Source organism: Marmota flaviventris, chromosome 17, assembly GCF_047511675.1.
Source record: "Marmota flaviventris isolate mMarFla1 chromosome 17, mMarFla1.hap1, whole genome shotgun sequence".
NCBI classification, from domain to species: Eukaryota; Metazoa; Chordata; class Mammalia; order Rodentia; family Sciuridae; genus Marmota; species Marmota flaviventris.
In genome coordinates, this window is record NC_092514.1 from 28,855,378 (window position 1) to 28,874,386 (window position 19,009).

Below are 19,009 nucleotides of genomic sequence, written 5' to 3' on the forward strand. Positions count from 1 at the left end.
CGTCTCTTCTTCACCAGCCAGCCTCCTCCCCTCCAGCCTCTGCCGACCCAGCTACATCCCTCTTGCAGCTAGATCTCACCAGCACCAAGCAATCACTAACTAAGTTCTAGGTCCTGAGCTGGGACTCTGGAGCCATCTCTGAACTCAAGAAGCTAATACTGTGGCCTTGTGGGTGTCATCTCTTGCCACGCCTCAAGTCACCCAGGACTTTCTCAAGATCTACTGCCAGGCCCCTGGTTCAGTAATGCTAACAGGGCACATATTTATGTGAACTGAGTGCTTCCTGTGTGGCAGACACAGTCTGAAGAGCGTTAGCTCATTAAGTGTGATTGCCCAGTAATGCACAGCGACTCCCCAATCGCTGTCTGAATAAAGTCCAGGGCAATAGAGCCCTGGAGGTCCCCAGGATCTGGCCCTAACCCAGCCAGAGCTGCAACTAGCTGGGCCTCCATTTCTTCCCAGTAAATAAAGAAGTTAGGAACTTCAGTGGTGCCCAGGCCTGCCCAAGAATCCCAATCCCCCTTAGAGAAGGTGCTTGTTAGAATATAGCCTCCTGGGCCCCACCTAGGTCTGCAGAATCACCCAGAAGGGAGGCCCCTGTGACTTGCCCATCACAGTCTGCAGCTCCAAATCCCAACTACCTGCGTCCTCTTCCTGCCCCATCCATTTCTGCCTTATCCTCCAGGGCCCAGATCCAAGGTCATGCCTACCAGGGTGCCCCCTCCCTCCTCTGAGGCTCTTGGTAAAGTGGACCCTAAAGGGGTCCCCCAGAGCTTGATGACCTCTGGCCCTGATTCACCCAGAGGGCTAGTCCCAGATATTCATGGTGAGCACCCATCACAGCTGGGTGGCCCCAAAAGAGTGGAGTCCAGATCTCAGGACTCCTGGCCTCCTCTAGCCAGGTCCAACCTGCTGACATGATGGAGTCCTTGAAAGGCCAAGGGGTAAGAGAGCACTGACCTCGGGAGCACTAGCTCAGACAACCTTGGATATAAGGTGCAGAAAGCAAGATCCTGAGGTCTCTTCCTGTCCACTCAGCAGGAACAGGCCCCTGGGTACTCAACCTTGTTCCCCCATATTCCCCAAGCACTGTCTTTATCACCACCCAGTCCCTCCTCCTGAACATCTCTCAGAGCAGCAGGCAGCTTAGCTGAACTGTCAAGAGCATAGGCTTCAGAACAAGACCATCTGGGTTTTACACCCCAATTTTTCCACTTTCCCTGCTGTGTGACCTTAGTCAGTCAAACTACTTAACCTCTCTGACCCAGTTTGCTCCTCTGTAATATGACTTGGTTTCAAGAATGTTTTTACATGGTTGTTTTGAGGTTTCCGTTGTTTAATCCACCTAAAGTGTTTACAACAGTGGCCGGCACATGGTAGGTACTCAATAAACATCACAAACGTTATCAGTCATCATTAACTAATGGCACAGGAACAGCCCGTCAAGAATGTGGAACCCTCCCCTCGGTTTTCTTTTCTCCAAAATGGGAGCAGGCACTTAGAAAGATGGACCCTAGGGACCTGAAGGGATGGACTGCTGCCATTGGTCAATCCCTCTCAGAGGGACCCTGTCCTCCTGTGGAGGCCTCAGCGCTGGCTCAGTTTTGCCCCTACTCCAGCGCTCAGCCACAGCTCCCACCCCTGGTAATTACAGGGGCCTAAGAGCTGGGCTCTGCTGACCTTGCTCGGGATGGCGAAGGCTGGGAAACCACAGCCTGGCCCCTGTGGCACCCCCACAGCCAGGGGCCCGCCAGGCAGTCCCTGAGCCAGGGACCCCAGCTCCCAAGCACACACACTCACACCTGCCCTGTGATCTGCCTCCTGTCTCCAGCGACAAGCCGAGTGACCCCTTCTCTGAGCTTCTGGTTGCCCTGCTGTGTCCATTCCTGCACTCAACTGAGTTTGCTTTAAATGGGCCAACCCTCCCTCCCCCAAGCCACTCTACAAACCTGTCATTCATGTCAGGACAGCTTAGAGGTTATCTCTGTAGGCACCATGAAGATGAGGCCCTCCAGAGCTTTGGCCCCTAGGAAGAACACCCCATCCCCACCCAAGAGCCCTGCCTGCAGACCCCACCAGCCCCAGAGAGGCACCATCCCCTGAACCCAAGAGCCCCCCTCCTCCCAGCCACTTCTCTATGCCCAGAGTGGGCGGGGCCCACAGCCGGGCCTCTGGTCTGTGGTTCTAGCCTATCATTTGGGGCCAGCTTTCCTGGAACCAGACTCTGCCTTAGCAATTTGGGGGCTCTGCATAGCCACTCCTTCCCAGTTCAGCCTCCCAGCCCTGTCCTGGCCCAGGGACTCCCCAGACCACCAGGAGTCCGGAACGAGGTAGCCAAAGCCTTATCGTGACCCTCAGGGGATATAACTGGTACGTTCACTGACACAGGATAAAGCCAGGGTATAGGGACAGAAAGGGTAGGGGGAAGATAAAGGCCCCTCAGAGTGGCGCAGGTCAGGCCCTCACACCCTTAGCCTGCTCTAGTGTGTGGCTTCAGTGGCCGTGGAGACCAGAGACCCCTGCTCTCACTTCTCGGGTGGAAAACTGAGATTCAGGTGAATAGGACAGAGGCTGAGGGATCAGGCACGAGCTGTCCTCCAAGCTCCTAGACCTGGCTGTGTTGCCACCCTCAGCTAGAAACTTCTAGAAAAAAGGCAGCACCTGGCCCCCACACTCAACACCCATGCCAGTTGCTCTCATATGAGGGCTAGTAATGGTTTTGTGCCCAAGTAACCACCACTGCCCAGGCACAGCCCTCCACAGTTTTCAAAGCCTAAGCATGCTCCTGGCCCCAGGGACCCCAGCCAGCACACCATGCTCAACAGTGAATGGCCACAGAGACCTGACAGAACTAGCAGTTGAGGTGCAGGGAAACCCTAGCAAGGTCTCCAGGTGGGGAGAAGACTGAGGAGGAAGCAGGTCAGGGCCCTGTCCTCCAGCTCCAAACTCTGGCTCATGGATTAACTCTACATATTTCTTGAGCTAATTTCCATTCTTCTGCCCTCAGACACCTGTTCTCCGGGATTCCATTCACCCACCTCTCAGCCACCTGGAGAGGACCAGGCCCAGAGCAGACCAGTGCTGTCCTTCACAAGGCCTCGCTGGGTGACCCAGGCCCAGCCCTGTGCCCTCAATGCCTTATCTGCAGAGGAGACAGGGCAAAGACGCCACTGGGCCCTCCTGGATGTCTGGAAGTCACTCTGCCCAATATGGGGGTGGGGTTGTCCCATTGTCAAGACTGAGGACAGGGCAGACAAGGATTGCCTCGGACTACTTCCTCTCGTTTCCTTCCTGGAGACATGAGGCCCGAGGCTCATTGTGTGCCCTGGGCAGGACAAAAGGGCAGCACCAGTCACTGGCAGAGAAGCCCTGGCCTCAGCAACAGTGGCCTGGCCCTTAACCTATCCAAGCCAACAAACGCCCTTTCTACCCACTCTAGGGTCAGACAGGACTGGGTCAACCCAAGTCTACCACCCAAGCCTGGGCCAGCCTCACATGGATGCTGGGGTCACAGATAGATGGCCCCTCAAGGCTGGAGGGAGATGGTGACCTTACATGGGGACAGGTGCTGTGATGGAAGCAGAACAGGGAGCAGCCAAAAACCAAGAGTTAGAGGCTGGGGGTGTGGCTCAGAGGTAGAGCACTTGCCTAGCATGTGAGAGACCCTGGGTTCCATCCCCAGCACCACAAAAAAGAGAAAGAAAGAAAACAAGAACAACAACAAAAAAAAAAAAAAAAAAAAAAAAAACCCAGTGTTAAGTGCCTGGTTCAGTCCAGAGAATTGGAGAAGCCCTCCTGGAAGGAGTACAGAACACTACCAGGACCCACCAGGGCAAATGGAGGCTGGCAGCTCCTGGGGAGCAGACCTGATTATCCTGGGGGAGAGAGATGCAAGCACAGCCAGCAAAGCAGACAAGAGCTCCAGAGACCAAATACCCCATGAGGACCTGACCACAGCAAGAGAGGGACAAAAATCTCTATTCAGGGGCTGGGGATATGGATCAAGTGGTAGCGTACTCGCCTGGCATGCGTGAGGCACTGGGTTCGATCCTCAGCACCACATAAAGATAAAATAAAGATATTGTGTCCACCTAAAGCTGAAAAATATTTTTAAAAAAATCTCTATTCAGGGATCAGAGGGGGGTCAGGATCTCCCTTGAGTCACACAGCAAAACCAGCAGCAAGAAGCTCAGCCCCAGAGACACTCAGGGCCCAAGAGGGAGCCCAACCCCAAAATCCTGGGGCTCAGGCAGTGTTATTTGCCTCCCCTTTTTCTTTTCTTTTTTTTTTTTTTTTTTTTTTTGGTATTACTGGGAATTGAACCCAAGAACACTCTACCACTGAACTGCACCCGCCCCAGTCCTTTTTAATTTTTATTTTGAGACAGAGTCTTGCTAAGTTGCCTAGAGCTGGCCTTAAACTTGTGATCCTCCTGCCTCAGCCTCCTGAGTTGCTGGGATCATAGGCGTGAGCCACCACACGGTTTGCCTTCCTCATTCATATCTCGGTCTCAAGATTTCAGTCCCCCACACCCAAGCAGAAACAAAAGCCACTTCTTTTTATGGAAGGGTCTAGGGAAGGGATGAGGAGCTCTGTCCCTGGGCAGCTCTGTCTAGGGCAGCCTCACTCCCAGGAAAGGCTATGAACTGCATGCAGTCGGTAGCCTTCCTGCCCCAGTCACAAAATGGGAAACTGAGTCTTAGGCCAGGGATGTGTCTGGCGCCGGGTCCCAGGCTAGGTGAGTCTCATGGCACTTCCTCCGACTGGTCAGCAGCACAGTAGAGGTGCTGGCAGAAGCAGCAGGAAGTGCCTGGAGAGAGAAGCAGCCTTGAGGGAAAGGGCAGCTGGTGATCAGTCACTGTGGCATCACCTGAGCATATCCTCTGCCAGAAAGGTGATCAAGATGCTCCACCCCTCAGCTCTTAGCTGGGACTTCCCCACTGTATAGACATGACAATGACCAGGACAGGGCCACTCAAAGGGGCAGGGCGGGGACTGTGTTTATTCTTAAGGTGACTACCTATCTCGTGGATAACCACAGAGTCACTAGGCTCTAGGACTGGCTTGGTACCCATGTGAAAGACCCTAGGCCTCAGTTTCCCCATTCGTCAGCTCCTGATAGACTCTACTGGACATAGGGAAGAAAGCCATGGGGAGAATGAGCCCCAACCTGACAGCCCCTCCCTGTCTGTATCCAGCGAGGCCACTCAGGGGAAGCCCCCAGAGCCCCCAGCTCCTGGCTGGGTCCCTGGGCTCATCTCTCCTTCCGGGTTTGTGTTAGTGAGTGGTTGCCATGGAGACTGGTCTCAGCTTCTTTGGCAGAAAAGGACTCCCCCAGGGCAGGGCTCTGCCTCTTATCACCAGCCCCCACTCCGCCCAACTCCAATGCCCAGTGTGTGGTGGGCTGGATCAAAGGGAAAGAAAATAGGTCTTGGGAAGGGAACAGGTGCCTCCGAAAAGTTGGGAAAGAATCTCAATTCTCCAATAGTCATTCACCAACCATAATTAGGGCCTGGACCAGCTCCCTCTTGCTGGGCCTGGTTCCAGGAGCAAAATGCTACCACCTACACCCTCAGTTCTGCTTCCATTTTACAGATGGCAGAATGGGATCCCGGGGGCAGAGGCCGCTCTGGCATCAGGAAGCAGAGCTGGGAAGGGAGCGGGTGCTTAAGACCCTCTGCTGAGGGTCTTCCTCCTTCCTCTGACCTGGCAGCCATAGGGGACTCAGAATACACAGTGGGTGGCTGCTGGGTTGGCTGAGCCAAGGGAGCCATGTGCCCTAAGGGAACTCAAACTGCCTGAACTAAATAGAACCCTGTCCAGGAAGGCTCTTGCCCTGGCCAGCAGAATCTCTGAGCTTCCAGATCAGAAGCAGGGGATATGCCCTACCTCCACCCAAGGTTCCTGGAGCTAGAGGGCCTGCTGCATTGGGGCATGCCATGTGACCCTGGGCAAGTTCCTTTGTTCTAGGCATCAGTCCCCTATCTGCATAAGGAGGTAGAGGGAAGGATTTAGATGAGATTTCTAGGCTACCTCAATTTCATCCAACCAAAGCAATGCTCAAGAAGAAAAGGGAATGGGTACCCGGGCCTCCTCACCTGGGTCTGAGGCCGGCTGCCCTCAGGGGGTTCTCATGGGGAGGTGGAAAGACCATAATTAACAGGATCGCTGGGTGGCGCTGGGAATGCTAGGGCAGAGGCAGAAGCCACTCGGTTCCCAGGATAGAGCCCAGCCCTGGTGCAAAGGGAGGAGCTAGCAAAGGTGTCTGAAAGGGACTATCACAGACAGAGAAATGGGAAGGACATTCTAGCTGGGGACACAGCTTGAGCCTCTGCATGAAAGAGAAGGCAGCTGACATTTGTAAAGCCTTCAGAGCTATCTGGCCTAGTCCCAGGTGCTTTGGATACATTCTCATTCATTCCACACAGCCCAGGAGGTTGAGATGATCCCACAGAAGGCTCAGGTGATGACTGCAAGGTCATGCAGCTGGCCAAGCTGAAGAGCGTGGACTCTAGACCAGTACTGTCCACACTGGTGACCCCCAGCCAGCTGGTGACTGTCCACTGTGACACTGACGTGTGCTGAGAAGGTAAATTATGCACTGGATTTCAAAGACAGTATGAAAAAATGCAAAATATCCCAGTAATAAATTTGATATTAATTACACATTGAAATATGTTGGATACATTAAGCAAAATATATTATTATTTAATTGTATCTTATTTCTTTTTTAATCTGGTTACAAGAAAATTTGAAACTAATGTGGCTTGCATTATATTCCTCTTGGACAGAGCTGGTCTATACCATAAAATAAAGAAATGCACAGGATAAATATAAAGGAGAGTGGGAATTCCTTCCTTCTTTGATGGGGCCCAGTTGTGAGGTTCTCAGAGTCCAAGTGGGCAAATATCAAAGGTGACTGAACACCAGAGTACCTGCATCCTGCCTCTGTCCCAGGAGCCAACAGGTAGACACAGGCCCTGGCACAAGGAACATAAAGCCATAGTAATTACCATAGAGACGGTTAATGTTCCTAAAAAACTGAACTTGGGGACAGTGGGAGGGAAGTGTCCCATAAAGAGAGAGGTAGCCAGGCTTATCCGGAGAGGAAATCAGCACATGTTATGTGCTGGGGGCGGGGTGGTGCATGAGCCCCAGCCCTGGGCCTCCACAGAGCAGGATGCACAGCCCAAGCTGGGTGTTTGCCCAGGGCTTTCCGGGCCTTCCTCCCCACTGCCCCACACCCCTCTTAGTCACCTATTCCCATCCCCCTGACCAATTCACCAGAAATTAGCTATCTTGTTCCCCCATTCTGACAGTCTAACCCATGTAGAGGTAGGAGCAGATAAGCACCAGACCTCCTGATCCCACCCTCTCCCCCTGGCAGAGTCAGTTCCCTCAAGAATATCAGAGGGGGTGGTCTAGAGCCAGAAAAAAAAAAAAAAAATGAGTCGGAAAGTGTTACAGTCCAGATCAGCACCACTCGTTCCTCAGCTGGGAGAGAGTGGGGAGACCTCCAGACTTACTATTAGATCTAACACCACCTTTGTTGTCCACCTTCGGGGCCATCTTGGATGAGGGCCTGTCCAGGGGCCTTGATTCCCCCATCAAGGTGTACAGAAGGTATACAGAAGCCTATTTTGCACCAATTACAAGTACCCGATATTCTCTAACTTCTCCCCACAGGGTGGCACCTAAGCTCCTAGGCAGAATGGAACAAGTACGACAGGGTCAGTACACTGGGGTGTTTTTGTTTGTTTTGGTACTGGGGATTGAACCCAGGAGCACTTTTTAATTTTTTATTTTGAGGCAGGGTCTTGCTAAGTTGCTGAGGTTGGCCTTAAACTTGCAATCCTCCTCTCCTGCCTCAGCCTCCCAAGTCCCTGGAATGAATTACAGGCATGCGTCAACACACCCAGAATTTGGGGAGTACTCAATATTGCTCCTGTTCACCAGATCAAGGTAAGAGTCTCTTGGACACGGCTCAACCCATTGGAGTACTGATACCACTAGTACCTACTTCCAACTCTCTCCAGTGGAGGGACAGAGAGCCCAAAGGGTTTTGCAAGCATGAATTGGGAGAAGGGGAAGCTTCTGCTCTCCCATTAGAGTTTTTCCCTTACACTTGATACAATTCCATTCAACAGACAGGAAACTAAGGCCCAGAGAGAGGGACACCCAGGTGGCATGTATTTAATAATTCACTTGCCAATCATCCCTAAATTTTCTTTAGAGTCTATCCTAAACCTCCCTTTTATTCTGTGGTGGCAGGTTCTGGGCTAGCATGCCAAATATCCAGAACTGCTCTCCTCCTGCAGGGAGCCTCCACCTATGCCACCCTGGCCAGATTCCTTTCCTCTCAGCACTATATCATTCCCAGTCGGAGGCGGATCCATCTAGGGCAAGTCCCTACTTCTTGACCCCTGAGAAGTCAGGGAGAGGAGCCAGCAGAAGGGAATCCCAGAACCGTCTCCATCCCAAGAGGGGTCAATCAACTCACAAATAAGGAGACAAACCTAAACATAAGCTGAGACTGGCCCAAGGTCACACACAAAGCACATTTGGGACAAATCTGGGATTAGAATCCTGTTGTTCTATCCATCTCAAGCCTATCTTTATCGCTGATTCCCAGGGGTGTTCACAGAGGATGAGGCCTCCCCTCTTTCGCCCCAGAGGCCGGTGCTGTGCCCCAGGCCCCAAGCGCCATAGAGCAGGGGGAGGCGTCTTCAGGCCTGTAGCCAGGGCCAGCTGCAAACCGCATCCAGGGTCCCCAGGCGCCGCGGACCCGCCCCGCCCCTCCCTCGGCTCCCCGCAGGCCGGAGCCTTTGTCAGCCACGCGCTCACAAGCTCACACACACATCCGCGCCGCCACGAGCGCACACACTTAGTCTCCCTGGCGCACACCCGCAAGGGGCGCACACACTCGCCGCACGCACTCTGGGTGGTGGAAGCGGCCGAGGAAGGAAAGAACTGACGGGCCCTGGATACACAGACGGTCTGGGCTAGGGGAAGACGAAAAGAGGCCCGGGAACCTGCGGCTGTGGCGGGAGGGGACGCAGAGGAAAGAACGCAGAGACGCAGAGGAGACTCGGAGAAGAGGAAAACGGAAGGGCCGTCAAGGGCTGGCGAGGACGCGCCGGCTGATTTAGGGATGGAGACTCGTCCAATCCCTGTCCCCTGGTTGTGTGTGGGGGTTTCAGATTAAACCCGTGGAGCACCGGGGCATCACTTGCTCAGCTGTGCCTGAGCATACAGTCCTTGGGGGACTCCACGTAGGGCTTGGATATAGGGAGCCTGGGACCAAAAAGCTCCCTAGGGTACTTCGTTGGGGCGGGGGGTGGGGGGGGATTCCTGGTCCTCGGGCTGGGTGGGGCACTTGCTCACCTGCCACGGTGTACCTGTCCAGGTAGTTAAGCACGTTGCCCAAGCTGAGGATGGCGGCAGCTGCCCCCCGCCCGCGGCCCAGGGTGGCTGGTTTGGGCTGCTGTGCGCCGGGGCCCTTGGCAGCGGCTGCGCAGCCGGGGGTGCCGGCGATGCTGGGGGGTCCGGACGGGGCCCGCCTCACACTGCCGGACAGCGTCTGCACCTCATCGTCGGGGGCCACGACTCCAGCGCTCCCGGCGCCCCGCGCCCCGCAACAACCGCTACCGCCGGCCCCTCGCTGCGCCCCCCGGCGCCGGCGCCGCCGCTCCGCGTCCGCCTCCTCCTCCTCCGCGCCGCCCGCCGCCGCCGAGGCGCATTCCAGGCACATCATGCCGGCCGGGATCGGGGCGGCGGGGGGCGCGGGGGCCGCGGGGCCCAGCTTGGGCCCTCTCAGTGCGTGCGTGCGCTGCGGAGCCGCCGCTGCACCATCCCGGCTGGGCCCCGTCGGCTTCTGAGCTCGGGCTCGGGCCCCGGCTGCGGCGCTGCCACTGTTCAGCCCGACGCGCCGCCGTCGCCGCGGCGGCTCTGACAGCTGCGGTCCGGACCCGCCCACCAGTTCCGCGCCCAATCAGCTCCTTGCTCGGTCCACAACCCCGCCCCGCACGTGCTGCCCCGAGGGGCGGCGGGGGGGCCTGGCCGCAGAGCCCCACCCACCTGACGGGGGCGCTGTCACGCTGGAACCGTGCGGCCGCGGAAGCCGGCTAAGAGCTGGAAGGGTTTTGCGGGGAGCTACCCACCTGGGATTGGGGTGCTGGAAGCAGGAATCCCTAGCACCTACTCAGTAATCTCCACCCAATCTCTACCATGAGAGTGAATTCCTGGCAGAGACTGGGAGAGGACCGAGGGCTTAAGCCTAGGATATTTGGACAACCTGGAGAGAAGGATCTCAGATGGTCAAAACAGAGACACCTGTTGGAAAGCCTGTGGCTCTAATGGCTGCTCAAGCTCCATGATTCGCCAGCTCAGGGAGGGCTAAGTGATTGGTCAGGACACAGCTCAGGACCCAGACCTCCATCAGAAAGGCTGTGCTGCCTGCCTCCCCAGGGAAATACAGCTCCAGCCCCAAAACTACCCGGAGCCCACTCGTGTGTGTGCACCCAGATCCTACCTATGTCTCACAGAGTGGCATTCCCAGGTAGGGAGACCCAGGGTTCCGATTAGGGTCCAACAGAAACCAGGACACTGAGGAAGAGCCTCCTTTCCAGACAATGTGATACAAGCTTATAATCTCAGATACTGATGAGGCAGGAAGATTGCGAGTTCAAGGCCAGTTAGGGCAATTTAGTGAGACCCTTTCTTTCTTTTTTTTTTTTTTTTTTTTTTTGGGGGGGGGGGTGCTACGCAGGATGGAACTCAGGGGCACACGACCACTGAGCCACATTCCCAGCCCTATTTTGTATTTTATTTAGAGACAAGGTTTCACTGAGTTGCTTAGCACCTCACTTTTGCTGAGGCTGGCTTTGAACTCACAATCCTCCAGCCTCAGCCTCCCAAGCTGCTCGGATTAGTGGTGTGTACCACCCTGCCTGGCCTAGTGAGACCCTTTAAAAAAAAATTGTTTGGGAATGTAGTTCAGTGATAAGGCACCCTTGGGTTCAATCCCCAGTACTGCACACACACACACAAATGGATAGGGGCCTGTTCTCCTGAAGGTATCACCTCCCCAGTCTTCAGACTTCCAACTGTGCACTGGGGTGGTACAAAATAATTAAGGGAAGTCAGGAAACTGGGTCCTAGCCCAGTGGTGTGGGCATGATCCTGGACAGGGCCCCTACCTCTCTCTGGGTCTCAATTCCTCTGTCGGGGGGTAGGTAAGAGGAGGGGAGACAGAGGGTCTGAAAGTGAGGGGTCACTGCTCTCTCCCAGGGAGGGATGGTCCTGTCTTCTCTGGATAGTGGCCAAGTAACCCCTGTGTTCAGAGCCACCATCACTGCCCTGACACATTTTAGAGGTTCTGTGATTCCTTTTTCTCCCCCATTATCTCTTTGGGATTTTGATTAAAAATAGAATCCTGTACAAAGTGCCGAAAACACAATGTTAGAACTGGACAGACCCTCAGAAACCAGATTTTTTCCCCCATTTTACAGCCAGGTCCCAGGGCATGGAAATGACCTCTGCATGAACATGCAGCTAGTCAGTGGCAGGGATGGAGCTAACCCAGGGTTCTGCTATCCTGTAGAGTTGAGAGCTTATATCCTACTGCAGGCTTCTCTGGACCCCATGGCCACAAGCAGGTGCAGTTTATTGAAGTGTCAGCCACAGTGAGTCATGGCATAGCCAAAGGGTAATGCAGCATGAGGCACCCCACACATACACTGTCTCTGGTGAGCAGAGTTAATCCCCAAGCTGGTGTTTCTTGGCGCCTTCGAGGTGTATTTTAAATTCTGCGGAGTGACTAAAAATATGCTTCAGTGTGTTGGGTATGAATGACTGTGACAGGAGGGTTAGGAAAACAGATTTCATTCTGAATGTTGTCCGCTGCCTCTTGCCAGCTAGCTGAACTCAGGCCTGCAAAAGTCAGATGAGGGAAGTTCCACTGGGTGGCCTGTGATGACAAGTGATTAACAGGCAAGGACAGACCTAGGAGCTCCATGGGGAGAGAACTGGGCCCAGCCAGTGATCCTCAGAATGATGTGATGGTGCCAGCTTCAGGAGTATCTGGCTGTGGGACCTACCCAGCTGAAGAGCAGTGAAGAAGCCACAGCCCTGGCACCGAGCCGCACCTCACGCTCCCGTTCCCATTCCCTCTAACTGCCCATCCTTTCCCCACAGCCCTGTCCAGGGGAACAGGACTTTCCCCTGGACCCAAAAGAGGAGCATTCTTTTTCCCTTTCCACTACTGGATAGAAAAAAAAAAAACCCAAGTTTTGAGTCTTTTGAATTTGGGGGAATTCTGAACTGCTACCAAGCAAGTCAGTCATTCCTTCTGTGTGAATTTCTCTGGAATTTTAACCCAAAGGCAGTTTTAGAGTTGGTCCTGTGTGGGATAAAGGACCACCAAAGGCAGGGTGATACAGAGGACAGTAAGCCTTTTCTGGCCATATGGCCCTGGGCAAATCACAGTGGTTTTCTTAGAACCTCTGGCAGTATCATAGGATCATTGGCCACAGAAGGGTTCTTATCTCTGTCTCACTGATGGAGACTGACGCCCAGGAAAAGAAGTAATTTGCCTAAGGTCTCATACAGAGCAAGTGATGGACTAAATCATGTGTGTCTACCTCTTAACCCAGCACGTACCCAAATGCCCACAGTGCTGTGCTGAGCTGCTGCAGCAATGATTTTCCTATGGGTACAACAGGAAATGAGCTAAAGGGGCTTCTGATTGGGTACAAAACAAATGGGGCACAGGACATTCATGGCCATTATTTCAAGCACAAGTGTACTTGGGAAGTTGTAGGGCGAAACAGAGAAGCAAGTTTCCCAAGGGACTTTTCAGAGCCTTTACTATGAGAGTATATATTCTGGGTCTCTCAGAGGGAGGTTGAGATTGCCATGTGTTCACATGACTACAATTCCCCAAAAACATTCAGAAACGCTGGCCTATAATGTACCAGATCCCCCAAGGCTGATAACTGGAAGTTCAGTCCACCTTCCTTCTGTCCATTCCCCCACCTGGGAGTGTCTCCAAGGTTCAGGCCTCAGTTTCTTCCCTTCTCACTTGGCACATGCTCTTTTGGAAGCCTCTCACCCACGCCGCCCAGGCTCTCATTAATCATCCATGTGCTCGTGACACCCCATCCTCCATGCCTCTCTATGTGTCTCATCTCCAAGCCCTAGATCCATATGCAGTCTCCTGCACACACCCCCTCCCTAGGGACTCTGCAGACACCTTAAGCTCAGTACATCCAAAACTAAATGCCTCATCCTTCCCCCAAACCTGCTCCCACCTTGGTATCATTTATCTCTCGAAAAGTGGCACATCACAAATGGTGTCAACAAGGAGGAGATTTGGGGGCCATTTGGGTCTCTCACTGTCACACCATCTTTTGGGACTCAACTCTCACATCTAGAGACACAATTTTTTTTTCCCAATGCCCCCACAGCCCACTAACATCTCGGACCTCTCTGCATCTCCCTGAACCCTTGTAAAGTTCAACATCACCATTTCCAGCATCTCCCTCTAGGCTTTTCTCCATAGTGCCTGCTGGTGACTTTCTCAATCACATATGTGACCCCATCACTACCACTGGTACAAAACCTTTCCATGGATCCCAACTGCATATAGAATTATAAGTATCTAAGTTCCTTAATGCCATCTGCATGACTCTTTACAACCCACGACCCCCTAGCCTAGCTCCCACTTCCCCATCTCTCAAAATTATTCTCCACCACACTGAACACCAAGCCCCCTGAACTCAATTACAGCCATTATACTTTCTGGAGTCTGGGTGAGTGGCAAGAATTGGGTCACAGTCCTTGCCCTCCCCTTAACAGAAAAGCCCTGGTCCTGTTAACCTAATGATGGTTCAGGACCATGGAGAGCGTCACACATGCAACCCCCTCCCCCGACCCTTTAGTAGGACTCTGGCTAGCTGTCTACCTAGCTCCCTCCTCCCGCTGGTCCTTCAGAAACCCAACACAGACATGGCTTCCTCCAGGAAGCCTTTCCTGACCCACCTGAACAACCAGTCATTTCCTCTGGGCTCTTGAGTAACCTGTGCATCTGACTATGTTTTGTGCATCTGATTATGTTTGTATAAGAGGCCACCGGTACCACCACCCCCTGACAAACCATAAGCCTTGAGGGCCCATACCTTGTCTGATTCATCTTCAAGATCCAGCACAGAGGAGGTGCTTGGAGAATGTTTGTTGATTGAATGAGTAAATGACATTTAGCAGGTGCAGGAAATGTGTGTTGATTTATATCATGTATCTGTTGCTCTGAGTGACTCAGAAACCAGCCAGATTCCTTTCCTGACCCCTCTAGAAAAGGCATTTTCTCCCTGTCTGACTCCACCCTCCATTAGTCGCCACATGACATTTACCTCCACCCTTAGATTAGCCTTCCCTACAGGTCACCACCCATGGGTGGGGAGAAGGCACCTCTTCTCTGTTCCTGCTGTTACCAAGCAGAGGACTCACTGGAGCACCCCATCCCCCAGCCTGAGCTTGCCTCATAAGTCTTGTTCAGAATGCCTCATCGCTGCCTCTCTCTCGCCTGCTCAGAACAGATGGCGCTGAGTCCCCACTAACACAGAAGTTCCTGTTCTGTCATCTGAACATTTTTAACACTTTCTAAATTATAGAAATTTCAATCCCCTTTGATCATGGACCCAAAATAAATTATAGAAATTTCAATCCCCTTTGATCATGGACCCAGACAATCAGAAATGAAGAACCCCTTGAGGGACATTGAGCCCAGTCTCTTCTCATCCCATGAGAAGCTACATCCTAGGGAGGGTCCGAGGCCTGGCCAAGATCATTGCAGTGGACACTATCTTTGTTTTGGGCTTTTGACACTTTTTTCTTACATTGTTTTTTGTTTGTTTTTGTTTTCCTGGGGCTTGGTATGGAAACCGGGACCTCACACATGCTACCACAGAGCTCCAGCCCCAATCTTGCTGTCTTGTTTTGATGATTAGAATTCATTCATTCCTCTTCTTAACAGCACTCTGGTCTCCTGGTCTTAATGGAGTGATAAATCAAGGTGTGGGCATAGCATCCTAGCTAGTCCAACTAGACTCTTAGGCCCAGGGCTTTAAATCTTGAATAGATGGCAAAAAAAAAAAATAAAGAAAAAATGTCTGGAGCTCTGAAGAAGACCCCCAAATAAGATGGCCCAGCAGTAGATCCCACTGTTATGTATAATTATAATGCACCAATAAAAAGGAGGGAAAATAACAAGTATTTTTTAAAAAGAATAAAACGGCCCAGGAACCCCGACCCCTGAAACTCTAACATTCCCATCAATTCTGTAAGCTCCTGATATGCTTCCAATGAATGCCTTCCCTACTTAAGTCAGCCTGTTTCTGTTGCATATAACCCCACATCCCAAATTGATGTGATCACCCAGGTATCACGTACCTCCCTGTGTTGGGAGAAAGGATGGCTCCAGCCATCTCTGCTGCCTCCTGCCTGCTTTTTTTTTTTTTTTTTTTTGGGGGGGGGGGTACCAGGGATTGATCCCAGGGGCATTCAACACTGAGCCACATCCTCAGCCCTTTCATATAGATATATTTTATTTAATAGGAACAGGGTTTCACTAAGTTGCTTAGGGCCTTGCTAAATTGCTGAAGCTGGCTTTGAACTTGCAATCCTCCTGCCTCCCGAGCCACTGAGATTACAGGTATGTGCCACAGCGCTGCCGGGCTCCTGCCTGCTCTTCTACAGAGACTTCTATAGCTCAATAACCTCTCAAGTCCACCCAGGCATAGGCGAATGTCACACACTTCAGAGAAATGAGCCAGACCGACTGAGGGCTGGTATTGCAGGGGAACAAGCCAGAGTTAGAGGGCAGGAATCTAGACCCACATGCTCAATCCCCAAGCCTTAGGTCAGAGTGGAAGAAGAACTTTTATCAGTACTTTATAAACATCCCTTCATGTTTGCAGCCCAGTATAGAGATTAGCAGGCAAACAGGCAAAGGGGCAGCCAGGATCTCACCTGGCAGTCATTAACACATGAAGTAAGCAGGGTCAGGCTTAAGGACTTGTCCTGCTGAGTAGCATTTTCCCTCCTGTTGACATTCCCAGTAAACAAGTCCAGAGTATCAGCAACTGGGATTACCCAACAAGTACTCTTTAGGCCTAGAAGATGTTCCTGTTTACCAGACTCCTCTACTCTAGCCAGGCCCTCCCAGCCTCTCACAGACCCAGACCTGAGACCTCAGCCCACTATGACTGGCCCCAAGGAGGCAGGAGGAGGGAGCTGAGTGAAGCTGGGGCCTGGCAGGTGGAAGATTCAGACCAGGAGCCGGGCTTCCATGGGTCTAGACCCAGCCTGAGAATCACATGAGGCCCTGCTCTAGCAAAACCACATTCAATTCACCTCTTGCATACACTGGGAAATCCATAGCTCCAAGAAAAACAGGAGGTAGCCCTAGTCACACAGCCAGTAAAAGCTGAGATGACCCATGGTGTCCCAGCTCCAGCCCACACTGGCTGCCTCCTTCTCAGGAGAAACCAGTTTTCCTCACAAGTGCATTTCCTTGGAATTCCAGGGAAGCCTATTTCCTGAGCACCCATGTGAAGGCATAGAACCAGGAGCTGGGCAGTCTGGTGATGCCCACTCTGGAAGGAGGACTGACCCTGGGGGTCAGGTGCAGGCTAAGCTGGAGAGTCCAGTTCCTGGGACCTGTCACAGCCAATGAGGGTGGGGAGGGTTCCCCAGGAGGCAGGGATGGAGCAGACAAGGGTCAGGAGCTGTGAGGGAGTTGGGCCACTGTTCTGCCCACAGCTGCTGGGAGGTAGGCACAGTGGAGGTGGCAATCAGCAAGTGAGCAAGTGATCGCCTGGCTGGGATCCAGAAGAGGGGACAGAACCTCAGGTTCCTGGGCAGAAAGAACATGCCTCCCTACTGCTGCCCACCTGGAAGCTATTGATCTCTTGCAGGGCCTGCTGAGCCCAGCTGGTCTGAACCCAGTGGCAAGTGTGGGTCCCACAGAGCTGGCCCTCCCCCCAGGTGATGCTGGGGTCAGAGCGTGGGCTGAGGGTGGCGCAGGGAACAGGGCACGGCCAAGAATACTGGTGCACCGCCATGCAAGCCCCTCTAAGTGGCTCTGGGGCAGCTGCTTCTGTTTCTGTGCAGGCTTGGGCACCCCTCCAGGTGGTTCTCACTTCAGGGGCCACCCTGTACCCTTTGCCTGGGGACTGCCCACCCCTTCCTCTCTCCCTCCTCCTTCCTTCAGAGGCATGCAACATGAGGCTATAAATAACAGGATTGTTTAAAGACCTGATATCCATGGGCTTTGTACTGGTCACACTTTAATTGGGTCCATCCGCAACCAGGCTGAGGACCCTCGGCTGGAAGGGCCTTGTGCTGGGTGCAGGTACAGTCCTCCCTCAGAGGGTGTTGACAGCTCAATTTCCAGCCCAGCCACGGGCCCTGCCAACTCTCTTACTGGGAGCGAACAAGCAGCAGGTGCAGCTCAGCCAGAGTCCCTGAGTCACAGCCAAAGGTGGGCAGAGGCACTGCCACTGTGGGACTAGTGGGAGGAGCGTGGACATGGCAGGGGGTCTCCTTGCTGCAGGGCAGGAGCCTCAGGGGTCCTCTGTGGAGGCGCTGATGCCAGAAAGCAGGCCTTTGCTCTCCATGTCCTTGCTGTCCAGGGTCCCTGCAGGAGGAGAGAAGCTCAGCCAACCCAAAAGGAAGCAGAAGGGATTCTGGGACCAGGACTGGAAACAACATGTCAGGAAATCCTCTAGCTCTAATTTGCAAAGTAAATTGCAGATCCAACCCCATGGCATTGCCATCAGTGCCACTACTGTGGTCTTAGCACTACTTCTCCACTGGCTGCTTTCAGAACTTCCTGGGGTCCCTCTGTCCCAACTCTGAGCCCTACAGTCTGTTCTCAAGTAACAGCAATGTGATGCTTTCACAATGGAAATCAGATCCCCTATGGCTCCTTCTGTGGAAACCCCACAGTGACTCCCATCATATTCAGAATTAAGGGCACCATCCTGGCAAGGATTCCCCCTCGCTCTGCCTGCCCTGGTCTTGTTACTGCTGCCCTCATACTTATCACTGTGCCTCTTATTCCTGCTCCAGCCACATTGACCTCCTTGTTGACCCTCAACACATTGGGTACATTTCTACCTCAGGGCCTTTGCATTCCCTGTTCTCACTGCCTGGAGTCCCTTCCACCAGAGAGCTGCTTACTCCATCGCTTCCTCCAAATCTTTGCTCCAATGTCACCTGTGCAGAGAGGAGCTCCCTGCCCCCACCCATCCCTCTCTACCTCCACTTTATGTCTAGTTATAGCACTCATCACCTCAAATATATTACATCGCTCACTTTTTTGTTTATTTGTCTCTGATCTGTCTCCATACCTTATAGAGTGTCAGCTCCCTGAGGGCTTACTTAGACTTGTCCTAATTTGGTCACTCCCCAGCATCTGCAAGCTTGCCTGGCATATAGCAGAAGTGTAATAAACATTTTTGAATGAAAACAAACAAACAAGCAAACAAGCCAGCCAGGGGCTGAGGATGGGCCATTGCTCCCTGCCTCTAGGTGTTCAGCCTTGAGCCCAGCATGGGTACAAGGGCAGGAGTACCTGTGTCAGGCTGCTGGGACTGGGCCTGGGCCTGGGCCTGGGCCTGGTCTCTCTCCAGGTGCAGCGCCGTTAGCAGGAAGCAGCCACCACCCAGGACGATGACAAAGGCACAGCACAGGAAGCTCTGCTGCAGGCTGAGGAAGCGCTGCAGATAGGAGTCCAGGCGCCTGGCCCGCAGGGCACTAGAGATCTGCCGAGGACAGAGGGCTGTTGCCAGGGAAGTGTGGAGCCTCCCCCAGACCCTCCCCACCCCCCACACTCAGACACGCCTTACAAGTCCAGTGAGATAGGGGCTGCCGGCGTCTCCCAGGATGTGGCCCACTGTGATCTGAAGCGCCTCTGCTGTCCCCCGGCACCTGGGCACCACCACAGACT

General features: G+C 53.3%; 2 protein-coding genes across 9 annotated transcripts in view; both read right to left on the reverse strand.

Annotated features, from left to right (window-relative positions):
* Spns2 (SPNS lysolipid transporter 2, sphingosine-1-phosphate) overlaps positions 1-9,931 on the reverse strand; it is a 36,629-nt gene extending 26,698 nt beyond the window's left edge. For 2 of the 3 annotated variants that reach the window (XR_011704927.1, XM_027922625.2), the window contains exon 1: positions 9,385-9,931. Coding sequence is in view for 1 of the 3 variants with exons in the window: in XM_027922625.2 (XP_027778426.1) it covers positions 9,385-9,754 (370 nt within the window). In the remaining 2 variants the exon portion in view is untranslated. The remainder of the gene's footprint in view (positions 1-9,384) is intronic. The other variant, XR_011704926.1, reaches the window with a different exon arrangement.
* A 7,388-nt stretch (positions 9,932-17,319) lies between these two features.
* The window catches only part of Spns3 (SPNS lysolipid transporter 3, sphingosine-1-phosphate (putative)), a 48,093-nt gene continuing 46,403 nt past the window's right edge, over positions 17,320-19,009 (reverse strand). For all 6 annotated transcript variants that reach the window (XM_027922629.2, XM_027922627.2, XM_027922628.2 and 3 more), the window contains 3 exons: positions 18,909-19,007; positions 18,635-18,824; positions 17,320-17,695 (listed from right to left, as the gene is read on the reverse strand). In XM_027922629.2, coding sequence (XP_027778430.2) covers positions 17,622-17,695; positions 18,635-18,824; positions 18,909-19,007 — 363 coding nt within the window. In that variant the 3' untranslated portion in view covers positions 17,320-17,621. The remainder of the gene's footprint in view (positions 17,696-18,634; positions 18,825-18,908; positions 19,008-19,009) is intronic.